General features: G+C 42.9%; 1 protein-coding gene across 1 annotated transcript in view; it reads left to right on the top strand.

Annotated features, from left to right (window-relative positions):
• Window positions 1-5,476: 5,476 nt before the first annotated feature.
• The window catches only part of CHSY1 (chondroitin sulfate synthase 1), a gene marked incomplete at its 5' end in the record, with an annotated part of 89,417 nt that continues 79,452 nt past the window's right edge, over window positions 5,477-15,441 (top strand). The window contains one exon of the mRNA XM_010572305.1: window positions 5,477-5,541. Within this exon, the coding sequence (XP_010570607.1) occupies window positions 5,477-5,541 (65 nt within the window). The remainder of the gene's footprint in view (window positions 5,542-15,441) is intronic.

Raw genomic sequence — 15,441 nt, 5'->3', positions numbered from 1 at the left:
GGGCTCCCTGCTGTCCAGCTATGGCTGGTACATCCTCTTGGCCGCCGTCGCCATCTATCTCCTCATCCAGAAGATATCGCAGAGCCTGGCGGCCAGGCCGAGCAGCCAGCCGGGAGCAGCTGACGCAGCTGTGGGTGAGTAAATCTTTGCTGGCTCTAGAGCTGCGTAGGGTGGTGCTTGTGTCCCTTCTAGGTTCCTGCTAGCAGTCGCGATGGGGCGTCCGACAGCTGCTCAGATCCACACACAGAGAGTATTTATTAACAGCCAAAAAGAGATCAGTTCCGATGGGCTTTAACAGTAAGCGATGCTCAGGATAACTGTTTGGGCCCGCGAAAGCGTACAGATTGTGTTACTGGAGAGATTGCTGGGGAAAGGTTGGGCCGAGAGAAGTGTTTTGAAAAGGTTGTCGAGGAAGGCTGTGTCCCAGAGCAACGTGGTTGGGCACGAAGGAGCGGGGTGTTCCAGAACAAGGGAATAGCGGTGCAGGAGCTGAGGGAAAGGTGGTTAAAATTAGCTGTGGTCAGTTATCAAATAACTTTTAGACTTACCAAAACCCAAAACATCCAAATCTAAATATTGGGGGAAAATCTTTTGATCAATATTAATTTTTTATTAACATTCATCATCTCTCTCTCTCCTTCCAGTTATTCCTTCACAGTTCCTACTCTGGTAGAATTGTGTACATTTGGGGTGTAACTGCCTCTCGTCTGTGTTATCTAATCAAGTGTGGCATACGTTGTAAACCTTACAGTCACAATCCTGCCTCATTTAGAGACTTGCTGCTGTAAAGCACAGGCTGTGCTTGTGGATCTGCCAAAACAGTAACTGCTTGGCACTGATTCCTTTGGCATGTTGGCATGGCAGTACATGGGGCCCCAGAAAATATTACTTGCGTGCCCTTATCCTACCGGTGTTCTTTTGTAATGCTAATTAAATCTTGATTTTAATTGCCAAAACTGCCTATAAAATGAAATTACTGAATGTACTGAAATTTTTTTTACATATTCATCACTGGATCATAGCAAACATAAGGAGACAAACAAATGTGAAGATACTTCAGCTACTGGAAAAAAGAGAGCAATATTTGCCTTTGTTTGGGAATCATTTTTCTTTTGACTTCTAAAGGCCAGTCATGAAGAGGAGTGGTGACTCAGTGTAGATTTTCTGAGACTGCCAGTTTTCTCTTGAGATATGTGTGATATTTGTAAGTAATTTCTCTGCTGATGGAGCATGTTAAATCTGTGGCTTTGCTGCCATAATGAAACAAGCAGGACCAATTGCCAGAAGGAGTAGGAGTGAATGTGGGCTGGTTGCTTCATGCTTCTGCGTAAAAGAAGTTCTCTGGGTAAAAATGGAATCCCTGCAAAGAATGGGTGATATTTCTGAAATTATTTGTATTGAACAAATCCTTCAGAAACAGAAGCAAATGTCCTAGACATGTGAATTTTAACTTTTTGTGGGTCTGTTGCATCGGTGTCCTTATTCCTTAAAATCCCATTAAAGTAATTGCTCTAAAAATATTAAAATATTAAGAAATTTCAATCAGCATATAAATTACTGTAAAAGATTAGCTGGAAACTGAACTTGAGCTGTAATTTTCTGCAAAACAGCTGCAGGGAGAGATGCAAGCCTTTTCTTATTACAATTCTTTGAGGAGACCATCTAGAATTTATTTTGAATACCTTTGCAAACTCTTTCCCAATTTCCTAGAACCTGACATGGTGGTAAGAAGGCAGGAAGCTTTGGCAGCAGCTCGCCTCAGAATGCAAGAGGAGTTGAATGCACAAGCAGAAAGATACAAAGAAAAACAAAGACAGGTAATCAGAGAGCATTTCTTTCTTTAACTCATAAATTTGTCATGGAGTACTTTGCTGCTTTTACAGAAAGGTTTATTCCATGCTAGATGCCAGAAGGATAGGAGACTCGCTCTCTCTGCTAGAATGTGGGTGGTGGGCTTTTCCCCCCCTCCTTTATGTGGACCACTTCTGAAATGGTTTGATCCACGGAGCAATAATGGACAGTAGGTATCATGATGGACCTCCAGTGATGCAAGCATATACTTATATGCTTGCTGTGTGGACCTGATGTCTTGATGCTCTTCATTGATTAGAACGATTGATATGCGTAGTATTCTGCTCCTTCCTGAAGTAAGTAATTTCTGTGGCACTTGCTTCTCTGCAAGTAACTGTGTGCGTGGGACACTGTGGGCCTTTTTTCTTTTTTCTTTACAGGTAAAACTGTACCTGCAGAAACTTAGTTATATGCACAATGAATGGCTGGAGGGGATTTACTGGCATTTAGATTAACTGTACTACTGCATATGTGTATTTTCTGTTCTTAAGGGCAAATATAAGTTCTTAGAAATGTAGCTTAGCATTGCTGTAATTTGATGGTTTGAACTACAGCTTGAGGTAATGAGGAATAGCATATTGCTATGTGCGGCAGCGTAGAAAAGTGGATGTGACCAGCATAGCAATAATATTGCTCATTTATCCCAGCTCTCCTTCTATTTTTACTTTTGCAGTCAGATACATTCAGACCTCAGTATAGAAAAGTTGTATTGTGGAAGAAAATACCCACTATGTAGGAAGTCTAGGTCTAGTGTGCTTGGACTCGGGGAGCTTTGCTTTCTTTGACTGGGTGGAGTAGCTACCTTGTTTCCTTTCTATTTGTTGAGAAGGTGGCAGTCTGTCTTAACCACTAATTTATTTGGTTTTGTGGATAAATTGCTTTAGAAGAGAGCTGGGAGACTGTTGATAATGTATAATGGGATGTAAATATGTAGCTGGCTGCCTTGTTCATTTGAAAAACACATTTTCTTCTGCGGAACCCTATGTTGTGCATTAAATTACTGTCACGTGCAATATTCTTTACTTAGTACTTTTTATAAACTCAGGATTTAAGCTTACCACTTGGTTCTGTTTTACTTTCAAAATGTTTTAAAGCACCAAGTGGTCAAAAGAAGCTGCAGAGTCTGTGTATATTGGGGAGGGGTGGTTGTTCTGTGGTTGGGAAGACGGTGTTTAAAAAAGTAAATGCTTCTATAAGCTTGGAGATACTGCATCAGATAAAGATAGATCCCTTGGTTTTTGATGAGTCTGCTGTAGCTATTTATGTAGCAGTGGCAATTCTGTTAGTTCTGAAATCTTAGTCTTGCATATCCTGGTTTTGTTTCTTAGCTTGAAGAAGAGAAACGAAGGCAGAAGATAGCAATGTGGGAAAGTATGCAAGAAGGAAAAAGCTATAAAGGAAACCTGAAACTGAATCAGGTAACAACTGTGTTAATCGGGTGACAATTATGTTTATGTGATTAGGTTAGCTGAAATTCATATTGATTAAATTCTGAGTAACTTTTGCTTTTGTGAACAGCAAGAAGTAGAATCTGGTGCCTCCACCTCATCAGCAGTCCCGAAATCTAAACCAAACAAAAAGCCCTTGCGAGGAGGTGGTAAGTATGAAATCCTTAAGATATCCTGAGCTTGAAACAGAGCATTTATCCAGCTGCGTACATAGTCATTGCACATATTTTTTCTCTTCAAGGAGGAAACAAAACATGCCTTACAAACGTGCTCTTTGCTTCTGAGCAGCATGGCCTGCTTTGCACTTTGTGCAAAACCTAGCAGGAAGATTCTATGGTGCTTTTCCCTGGGGAAACAGTGTTTCAGTTTTCATGTAAATGTTTTTGCTATAATTTACTGAGATTTTTGTGACTTAAAATTATAGATTCTTACAATATTTCTGGGATCCCTCCCCCATTACTCTAAAAGTCCTATAATTTAATATCTGGTCTGTCTTTCAACCACCTGTAGTACTAAGTAAATGCAGGAAGAGGTATTTTACTTTGTATTATATAGATTCAGGCAGATGAAAGACTTCATTACACAAATTGTGACCTTATTTATCAGTTATGACAGTAATGACCTATTGAATATATAAATCCTGCAGATGTATAAACTGTTACCAACTCTCACAAACCGCCAGAGGGTCTTATTGTTAAACTCACTGTCAACTGCTGAAGTCATCTTGATGGATGAACTGCTTTCTATGGCCTTACATAGCCCACATTAGGATCGCTGCCATATATTGGCCATACAGCTAGTCTCCTAGCTAGTCAAACAGCCCGTGCCATGCCTGCAAGTGGTGTTTGGGTATAATATTTTAATGACAGTTTTCCGTATTGGAGGGGATCATCTAGACAGCCTCAATTGTATCAGACTAAAAGGGAAACCCCCTTAGGGTGTAGTGCTGAGTAAGTCACTTGATTAAATGTATGAAACCTGAAGATTCTTGATTAAACATATTAAACCTCAATAATAGTTCAGTGCTGAAATTTCTGCTTTGAATATTTTTACTGACAGCTGTTGACAACTTCTGAAAGAACTGACCGATTGATTCAGCTTATGTTGTTTAATATGAGTGCAGTCTAACATCTGATACTGTCAAATATCTTTTATAGCTCTTGCATATTTACCACTGTGGGGGATGAGTAATGCATGGGTAATAGCTGTGCTAAGAACGAGGATCAGGGCAGCTAGGTTGAGGCACCCTTCCAGCTGCTACCTGTCCTAATTTCATCCTGAGCAAAATCTTTGCTTAAGTAACAGATTATAGAATTACAGGTCTCTGATCTTCTCATGAGGTAGATCAGCACAAAGTGAAAGAACCATCTGCACTGTTCAGCTGCTGAATTAAGCTAGAAAGCAGAACTTGGCTAGTCTGAGAAAAACTTCAAAGATGGAGGTGATGCTTGAAGTTTCAGTGGAACAGGTTGCTTTGAAACCTGCTTGGTTAGCAACGCTACTAGGTTTTCGGTTGTCTTTTTCTTTGCGGTGTACAGAACAAATTGAGGACCTTTGCCAAGTTGTATCTTCCTGAGTAGATAGTTGTAAAATGAAGTTGCCTATAGGGGGCAAAGGGGAGGTCCAACTAAAGTATCTGTTTGCCTTACTGCATATACTTGCCTTTTCAAGTTCTTTAAAAAAAAAAAAATCTTACAGTAGTAATGGATTGTTCTACCTTTTGACCTTCAGAGTATTCCTTCCTTGTAGGACTGGAATAAAAGATTATTTTAAGGCCCTAACTATTGGGGCTCTTGGAGAACAGATACACTCTTACAGAGTTTACTGTAAGTTACTGTTGCTGCTCTGTTTACTCTGCAGAGCAGCATTAAAGTTTTAGTGCAGACTTAGAGAAATTAAATGGTAATTAACTTCAATTTAATTTGATCCGAATTGATCAAATTAAAACATGAGTGTTTTCCAATGGCTTATACTGTTAGTACTTAGAAAAATAAACCATCTCAAGTCTGGATACTTTCTCTGCTTTTATCATCCTTAAAATGCTGCCTATGTAGTAAGTATGAATGAGGTGCAAGTAATTGTGAGGTTTAATTTTTGTGTTCCTTGTGTGTCGGTGGAGGCCTGTTGAGAACGAATATTAATACAACGGATTTCTCCTCTGTACTTCTAGGCTATAACCCCCTGTCTGGAGAAGGAGGCGGAACTTGTTCCTGGAGACCAGGCCGGAGAGGCCCATCAGCAGGTGGATGAGGCTAACCTCCCTAGTGTCTCATGTCACTAGCAGGCTTGATCTTACCCACTGTCTAACTGCCTACGGTTTGCATGTCACAGTGACTCCTTTGGGATTGGGTTTAGTGCAGGTGTTAACTTTGAAAACAGATTGACACCATTTCCAAATAGTAACGCAGAAGCTGATACTACACAAGAAAAATACCTGATCCTCTTAGAGAGGATGAAGAAAGAAACAATTTCAGTGTAATCAGTTAATTAAAACTCTTCTGTAGAGAGGAAGCATAGTCTCTAGCCAAGGTGAATCACCTGGGATTGTGAGATCTGGGTTTTATGGCTGGCTATTCAAAAGACTGGCCTCAGGCAAATTTAATTATCTACGCTTGGTTTACCTCTGTAAAATGAGGGTATTTACCATCCTTAGACAAGTGTTACCAGATTTACTGTGTTTGGCTGGAAGGTACTTTAGAGGGGAAGAATATTATCATCATCAGATACCTTGAATTTTAGGAGGAGGGACTTTCAGAAAAAATGGGTGAACTGACAAACACCACAGATTTGCACCAAAGGCCGGTTATTGCAGAAGAGTCTCTGTGACAAGCTACCTTGAATGATGTTTTCCTTATAAATGGTGAACAAACCAGTGAGGATTACTGATGCTAGACAGCAGATGGGGGGTTTCTTGCTATTCTTTTTTTTTTTTTTTTTAATTTCAACTGCTTTGTAAAAACAAAATACTATTAATATTAAATATAATTGCAAACAAATCATAAATCTATTTACAATTGTGGTTTTCTACAGCATCTTTTTATACAGAAGGCATATGTTCTAGTGCAATAAATGTGTATAAAGCAAGATGAGAGATCAAATGAAATTATTTTCATTTGACTACTTCCATAAACAAAAGGGTTTTTCAGCTGTTCTTTTTGGCTTTTACGAGTTTTGTTTTATTTGGGAATTCTGTTTTCCACATCATGGTTTTAGAAGAATCACCTTCAGGTTAAGACCAAATCAAGTTTTCCCAGGTTTAAAAAGCAAAACTCCCCATTCTCTTCCCTCCCCCAGTAAGCAATTCTGAAGTTGGATAGACTGCATTACTGGTTGTTAAGCACTCCGGCTGTACTTGAATCTAAATCAAGAAAAAAGGTAACAAAGGCCTTTGCTCTAATAGAGCAGAACGGGTTTCTTTACAAATTACTGTGGACAAATACGGTTTGAGGAGGAGGGGATTCATAGGCGCGGTCAGCTCTAACACTGCAAGGTATTCAAAGGGAAAAGAGAAGCCACAAACTATGCTGAGATCTGTGTGTTGTGGGCAGCAGGACTGTGTATAGCTTTACCAATGCAGTGTTAGGGCTATGCCTCGGGGACATTAAGAACTTTGTACTGCCTTCTGTTCTGAACGTGACTCAGGGTGGGAACCGATAGCCTGGCTGCACGCTGCACAGCTGCCCTGCATAGCCCAGCTAGATGCTGAGGTGCGTTCTTGCTCTGCTGCCAGCTTGTGCAGCATAAAAGCTGAGCGTGGTCTGTGCTGAAAAGCGCCTCTGGCTAGCAAATGTATAAAATTTGCAAGTGAGGGACTGTAAGGAGTAAGGAACTGAAGTGTGTGCGGTCTTCATCCTTCTGGTGTTATATCCAGCACTGTGGATAGAAAATAAAGTTAGAGCTGGTCATCGTAAATGAGCTTTCCAAACATCTCATCCTCTTGATATGCTTTCTAGCACAAAATGCAGCAGATGAGTAAAATTCAGGCTGTCCTTGACAAAGAGTGAAATAGTTCCTGTCAGCGTCAGAGAACTGTCCCTGTGTCTGATTACTGTTACTGAGCTTGTATATAGGCATTAAAATATGTATCAGTGTTCCATTAGCATAGCTTAGGGCTGCTTGAACACTTCATTCTAAATACTTGCACTTGGAATATTTGTGTTCATCAATAGGTGTGACTGCCAACTTTGAATACACTGTTTATATGTATATAGATACTGCTCTGTATGTCAGGTGATCTATGATTTTCTCCTGACTATAAATGTAACAGTAGCATGTTTCTAGTAACTTTTAAAGTTGCCAGCTAATGAAATGGAAAGGCAAAGAACCTTTTGCTTTAGACCCATGAAGTGTGTGTTCAAGTGCATATAGAAGATGAAGTGAGAAGGCTATTAATGTTCCTATGGAAACTAGTTTTCATTTCCTGTCTTCTGTGAATTTTGGTATGTAAACTTAATTTCCATTGTTGTAACATAGACTGGTGTATGTAACTTCAGGTTTTAATCTTTAATAAGGCAAAAAAAATAGAGGTGGGGAAGGATATTTTCAAGATCTGAAGATTCCTCATCATTAAAGAGGACTAAGTTGTTATCTTACTCATGCCTCTGGGGAACGTTTTCCCCTTGTGTTGGGGAAACAGGCAACAGACTGAGGTGGTGTCTTCAGAAAAACAGCTGGGGGAGGTTGTTGTCTTAAAGAAGCAGAATTCCTCGTGGTGATAAAATGGTAAGGATGGCTTGATTTAATTCAGTAAAAACATTTTAAGAAATAAATAAGCAGGTCTGAACTGAGCATATGCTAATCTTTCTCTGTGTCTCAAGACTTGCTTCTGGCTGAGACTGGGGATATGGATTTTTGCCTAATTCTAAGATTTATTAAGACATATCCAGTAAGAATGAAGTGATTTATGTATTTCTGAAAACATCAACCATCTCTCTCCCTTGATTTTTTTTACTTTAACCCTCAAGTCCCTAAGTTTTCCTTGATCAGACACTTCTAAGCTATTGAACAGGGTGGGAGGAAGAACCTCGGTTTGTAAAACTTCTCTTTTGGCTCACAACCTGCGCAAGCAAAGGGAAGGGTTTTTCCTCTGACTTCAAATAGAAAGCTCTCTCTTGACCGCAAACAAGTATGGAAAGGTGGTTGCTTGTTGCTTTATAGCTTAAGAGTGAAGCATGCAGAAGGCATTAGGTGAAAGTGAACTATTTAATGAATCCATTGTTCCTACTTTGGTATGAATTCCCAAGAACTTGATTATGAAAGATCATATTAAAAAGCCTTCAGGAGATGTTTCTCCCCCCCCGCCCCCCACTCAGAGCAGTTATGCAAGAAGCCTCTTACTCTACTGATGCAGATGTTCTGGAAATATCTTTATCTGGAAGAAGCTAGGGAACAAACTTAGAGTTAATGCAATGCTATAAAGCTGCTGTATGTTACCTAACTACTGAAGAGTAATCTATTCTGGGTATTGAAAAATTGTAAATCAAGCAAGTTTTCGGAGGAACAAAAAAGTCCTGAAAATGTTAGTTGCTCAAGAAATGCAGCTAAGTATTTTTCATTGCCTTTCAGATGATTTATATAGTGGAGGAACAACGTTTTTCGTTTTCTTTAAATTGTAGATGAGGTCTAGTTTATGCATAGTTCTCTTAACTATGCGTCAGGACATACTGAGCACTGGAATTAAAACTGAACAAAAAACCATGTTGTAACTCTCATAGAATTTATTTGGCTTTATTTATGCCTTTCAAAAACATTGTGAAATGAGGGAAAGCTTTTAAGAGTGATATTGCATACTTAGTTGTTTAAAAAAATATGTTTCTTATACTGGAAACTTAATAATGAGCAACAGAAGATGGATTTGGGGGAGTGAAGGCAAATGGGGAATCTGCAGAGCTGTTCCTGGGCGTTCCAGAATTACCTGCATGTTAATCAAAGATCACTGTGAACGAAAATGATAATTGCACCCATATCTGGAAGGGACTGCTCTCCTAGCAGAGACTGAATGCGGGTATGAAATGTTAGTACTAACAAATCAAATCTACTGTTTTATGCAGTTCGGTACTACTTTGACTCAAAACTCAAGGCATTAGGCTGTTCTGCGGTTGCTCTATGCCCAGTCTGGTTTCCTTCGTAGACTGTGCTGATACTCAGCTTAGGTGTTTAGATAGGGGTGTTTTTTCTTGGGTTTTGTGTCTTTTTTCCCCTCCATAGGAAGGTGACTAAGGAGAACATTAGCATTCAGAGAGCTCTGTGAATGAGGATGGCCTCCAGCGTGGCAGTCTCTCGTAGGTCTTACCAGCAGCACTACAGTTAATGGCTGCATTTAAACCATCCTAACGCTGTCCTTTATGCCTCCTGTGCTCAACGAGGCAGTTCCCATCTCTGGCGGTCATGTTTTTTCAAGCCTGGCTGCACATCAGCACACATCTCTGCATCAGGTCAAATCTACCCTTTGGACGATTTTTGTCCTTGTACAGGCTAAAAAGTGACACCTTTTCAGGGATCAGGTTAGCCAAGAGTGGGGCACACCATGTTTCTGTCCACACTATTGCTGAACACTGAAACTATATAATTTCCAGCTGTAGAAAAAGCCAGTCTAGACTTAGATGGGCTCAAGACTGGGGTTTTCTTTTTTTTTTTCTTCTTTTTTTTCTTCCCCCCTTTTGGAATGAAAGCTTAGCTTTTGGAACAGCTCTGCAACCACAAAGGAAAAGCATACGGCTGCTGGCTGGGTGGTGTCCTGGCCCGGTTGCACCGTTGTAGCTGATTTTGTGTGAGCTTCCAAGCCAGCTGTTCCAAGCCTGACACACACCCTGCCCATATTCCCAGCTCCAGAGCCAGCAACTTCAAAAACTTCCATCAGTTTTTATGAAGCAACCAAAGGCTGCGATGGAATAGGTCTCAGCTCAGTTTTGGTGGTGAATGTATACATTTTCATTGCAGATTTCTGTTGTGAGGGGCTGGCAGGTATGCAGCCGCTGCTCTGATATATATTTTTTTTCTGTGATCATTTGTGTTTTGAAGTGTATACCTGCTAAAAAGCACTTTCAGCATGGAGCAAGATCTCCACTGATAAATTAATAATTTCATTCTTCCCTCTGTCCCTACCATAGTTAACTAATCAAGATTCTTTCTGTGTGCTGCTTACTGAGCTCAGCTTCAGAGCTGGTACTGTGGGTAACGTTAATCTAGGGATGGCAAGGAAAAGAACTTAGAAAATTCTATTTAAAGAGAATGGAAGGAAAATGGATATGCTGAAATACCTGGCCTTTCAATCTAGTTCTAATGCTCTGTTGCGTGCGTTAAAATGGGGAGTTACTGTTAGGCTGGCCTACAAGATGCAATTTCAAAAAATCCAAACCCAAACCTGGCTCCTAAAGCTTTACTTTATCACATACTGGAGGGGGTAACGTTCCCTGTAAATTTGGCTTACTGCTTCCTAGGTATTGTAATTGCTACTTTGTTAGCTGTTCTGCTTCTTAGGTATATTGCATCTTGATGTTTGCTTTTTAAATAGACGTTCTAGACTTTTTCAACCGTTTGTTGACTCTGGTCTGGTCGTAGTGCGTTAAAAATACATCACCTTCCCCTCCGTGACGCAAAGCTCAAATGCCTCGATGCACCACGGCAGCGCTGCTGCAGCCACGCAGCCGATGAGAACAGGAGGTTTGAGCTGGCAACTGAGGAGCTGCGTGGGGAGCAGGAGAGTTTTCCATCCCCTCCCACACCTCCAAAGCCCTAAAATCCGGTTCTTTGGCTGGGAAGGGCAGAGGTGACCCAGGGCAGCCCCTCGGCCCCGGCGGGCCGGGCGCGGTGCGGCCGCTGCACTGCGGGGCCGCGCCGTAGGATGGCAATGTTGGTCTGGCTTTCCAGCAAGGAGCAACGGGTGACATTTCTTTTTTGTCCCTTGAACGGGCATCTTGTGAGTGATTCAGCTGAGAGGAAAGGTTGGGACTGGTCCGTGGCAGGACCAGAAGAGGATGGGGAGGAAAAAAAAAGTGGGTGCTGGAGCCGGGAAAGGAGTTTCTGCATCATTTGGGAAAATGCAACGGTGCTGGAAAACTGTGACAGAGACAAATGCTGCTGGTTGCCCAGCTAGATTTTTTCCACCGTGAGTCTGTTACCTTGAATATATGAAGTATACTCATTTTCCAGTGCCTGGGTAGTTTTTAAAGTATCAGTTTAAGTACTGGAACATTCATAATTAAAGTTTCTAGAGCACTTGGGAAGTAGTCCACTTCTTTAACTATTATTTTAAAATATGGTAAAGAATATGTATTGTAGAAGGTACATCCTGTAAGTATTGGAGTGGGCTCATCACTGTGGAAAAATTGGAAATCAAAACTGATGGGGAAAAAAAAGTGGTTGTAATGCAAGATAGTCCCTCTTTCCTCTATAGGGTAGAGTCCCCTATGTGGAAGAAACTTTTTTCTTTTGGTATTAAGCTGCTTTATTCCAAAAGGATGACATCTATTCTGTATGCACACAAAACAGCTCACCACTTCAAGGACTTGGCTTTTTCATCGTTTAAAAATAGGATTACTGTTTCGTTAATCTGATTATGAATCTGAACTGTGTGGGCCTGTCAAGTGGGCTCTCGCCGGCTGGTCTGGGTGCTAATCTAACTGGAGTGAGTGGGATGGGAGCACACACGATCTGCATCCTCTTCAGATTTTGGAGAGCCCTCAGAATATTTCCTGAAGCAATCCCACATAGAATAGAAAACATGCTGCGTAAAAATGTGTTTATGCTTGTATATAGTGTTATATGAGAAAAATACCATGCCTTTTAATACATAGTCGCTGTAATATATAGTGTCAACTATTTATTGAGACTAAGAGCTGTAGGGGGAAGGCTGTAGTGATTGCATTGCAAATCACTTAAATGTGATTATGCAGTATGACCGTTCTCCGCCAACCAGATTAAAAACATACTCTAGGCAGGTAATGGCAGGGTTATAATTCAGCTGGAAAAACTAAGCCATACTCTTCAAGTTTTCCCTTAATCTGCCCCCCCCCCCTTTTTTTTTTTGTTTCCTATGGTGGAAACAGCAGCTGCTCTATGCAACAACAGAGGAGGGGGCAGGAGCAGTAAAAGGGGCATTTGCCCACCTAACACTTTGGAACCTGAGTTTGGCACAATAAATTAAATAAAGCAAGGCAGTTTGATGTGCTTAGGAAGGTTGCGTGAGCATCGCTGTATTCACAGGTGCTACCCCGTCTTTACAGCTGGACGTCTCGGCCTTATAGCCAGTGGTGTGGTCTCGTGCGGCAGCAGTGTGAACTCTAAACTTGCCTCCTCTCCGGGTTAAATCCTGGCACCAAGGAGGCACCCCTTCCTTCTGCCCCTTCCCCAAGCACTCTCTGCTCACCCCCTGCATGTGGCGAGGTCCAGGACTGTAATTGCTCTGGAGGTGCAGGGAAGTGGGAATATGCCAAATGAGAACTCGGGGCAGAGGAGATCTAACACGGGAGTGGGCTGCTCCACTTCATCGTTTCCATGTGTGCTGAAGTCGCATGAAATTTTCAATTCTGATGACTAACTTCTTTTCTATATGGGAAGAAGCCAACTGACAGCTCCTCAGCCCCAACCCTTCTCTTTTTTTATTGCCTTTTAACCACACTAGCTCTGCCTTTTCCTGTAATTCATAGGTCACAGTGGCTTTCCCTTGAATCAGGAGATTTTTACTGCTGATTTGGAGCACGCTGAGAGTAATCCTGTTCCTGCTCACAGACTTGCCACATCTCCCTCTCTTGGAAAGGAGTGGCCTTCCTTTTTATTTTAGCCTGAATGTCTGTTGGTGTCCTGTGTTTCAGGACCTGATGATCAGGCTTCTGGGAGGAGGGGAGGAGTGGAGTTTGATGAGGTCCCTTTTGAAGCAGCTTTTGAAAGATCCATGTGTGCAGAGTGGCACAGGCTGAGGACAACCCCAGGCTTTGCAGGAAGGGATGAAGACACCAGCAGTTAGAAATAATAGTGAAGCATTGCAAATCCTGGGAAGTAGAAAGGAATTACAGTAGTGGTTGGGGGGGTATTTCCCCATATGGAAGGGATGGGAAGGACAGCATAGCAGAAATGGTTTTCTTGGTATAAATAGCAGTTTGGGATTATTTTACTAGGGAAGAACTGAGGTGGATCATGGGTCCTGTTCCCCAGAGGAAGGTCCCAGAAAGGCAACTTTGTGCTGCCTTTGTCAGAGCAAACGTGGGGCCTCCAGCCAGGCACAGACCAGGGTGGGAATGCCTCCACACCTCATGTGTGGTCAACCTTTGAGGAGCCTTTTTGAGGATCTCCATCAATCTCTTCTCTGCCTGGTAGCACACATGAAGCTGTTGGGAAACTGTTAACGTTCGCTGCACCCGAGCTAGTGCTGCAGTTATAACCCTTGCCCAGTGTTCTGCAGCTCTCAAAGGCACGCAGCCTCGGCCTCAGAAATTATTCTCACCTTCCAGCCAGTTTTTTCCAAGCAATGGTGCTCCTGTCCTTCCCTGGCTTTACCCACCTCCTGGCTGTTCCAACTTGGACTTTTCTTCCTTTCCCTCTCTTTTGCCATTTAGTTCTTCTCCTCCTCTTCCCACAAACATACATCTCACTCACTACTTCTGTGTTCTGCCTGTGGGTGACTGAAAGGAACCCTCCTGCTCTTCTTTCCTGTTAATTGCTTGTATTTCTTCTCTAGTTTCTATTTATATTTAATTTTATTTTTGTTTAATACCATAAATCGTGGTGGCACTTTCCTTGTGTTATTTGTTGCTCCTGACATCACTAGAGTTCATCGGTGCTGACCTGTCTATGAGGATTGCACCATCACAAGAGCAATAAAACCCACACAAAAACATTTTTTTCAAGACATATCATTATGTTAATTAGATAAGCAGATTGTGATATTACCTGCTAGTTCCCAGAAGTGTGACAGTTACTTGCTGTACAAGGATCATAAAACTGTCATGTATGGCGCTCTGACTTATTAATGTACAGTATTGATTTGGTACAGCATCCTCATTTGCAACGGTTCTTGCTCAGGATCTGGCTGCCATTATGCTGAGACTTTCTTCTCAGCTCATTGTGGATGACACCATAATATAAATAAATTCTAAAATGGGGAAGACTGGTAATTGAAGATGCAAAAATGGGTAGGAAATGGAAGAAACCACAACGATAAGCAGGAGGTCAGTGGGTTGTACTAAATACGTTTCTTCTGTAAAGACCAGAGAGTTTTTTTCTCCTGTAAGATGTCAAGGGTTTGGGGCTGCAGTATTTGAAGCTGAAACACTCTGTAGATAAAAGGCACGCTGGAGCGTTAGTGTGGACAAAGAAAAAAGAAGTCTTCAGCTGGTACGGCTAACGTCTTCACTCTGTCAAGCAGTCATTATAGCCTGTGGATGGAAACAGACTGACCTATTTCTGGTCGGTTTAATTAGCAAGGTGGGACAAAGTGGAGAGCTGCTCATGCTTTCGCTCCCCTGGCACCCGAGCACGTGCTGCGTGAACGCATTAGCACCAGGCAAAACCGGGGCTGGAGGGCTGCTCCTCACTGCCATGCCTCCCCTCCGGCTCTGCATGCGCCGTGGGCCGAGGCAGGGAAGGTCTGGGGCTTGGGGAGCAGGGACCCGACCGTGCAGAGATGGGAATGGCACGTTCCTGGCTGCGCAGGCTCGGCATGAACGGCGCTGGGTCTCTGCGGGGATGGGCAACAGACCTCTGCCACCGGGCATGGGCACCTGGTGCCTGTCTCCGGTTGGGGTACCAGTCTCCCAGTGCCTTCCCATCCCGGTCTGAAGGGCCAGGCTGGAGTCCCGGCCCTGGCTCCTGAGCCAGGGTCCTGTCCTGGGGTCTCGGTGCAGGGTGCTGGGCTGGGGTTATGCCCAGGGTCTCAGTCCCCATCCCTGCATCCGAGCACCCATGCTCCCCGGGGCTCCTGTCCCAGCCTCTCGGGCTGGGCAGCTGGGCGAGGTTCTGGGGTCCCGGTCCCAGGGTGGGATGCTGGGTCAGGGTCCCTGTCCTCTGCGTGTCAAGGTGCCGGTCCCCGGCCTGTCGTCCCGCTCCAGGATGGTGCTTTGGGAGCCGGTCCCCGTCCCGCGGTCACATACATCCCGGGTCTCGGCCCCCCTCCCCACCCCAGCGTCCAGGCCGCCACCGGGGCCCT

Source organism: Haliaeetus leucocephalus, unplaced genomic scaffold (assembly GCF_000737465.1).
Source record: "Haliaeetus leucocephalus isolate CR32 unplaced genomic scaffold, Haliaeetus_leucocephalus-4.0 Scaffold339, whole genome shotgun sequence".
Taxonomy (NCBI): Eukaryota; Metazoa; Chordata; class Aves; order Accipitriformes; family Accipitridae; genus Haliaeetus; species Haliaeetus leucocephalus.
This window is presented reverse-complemented; position numbering and strand designations above follow the sequence as displayed.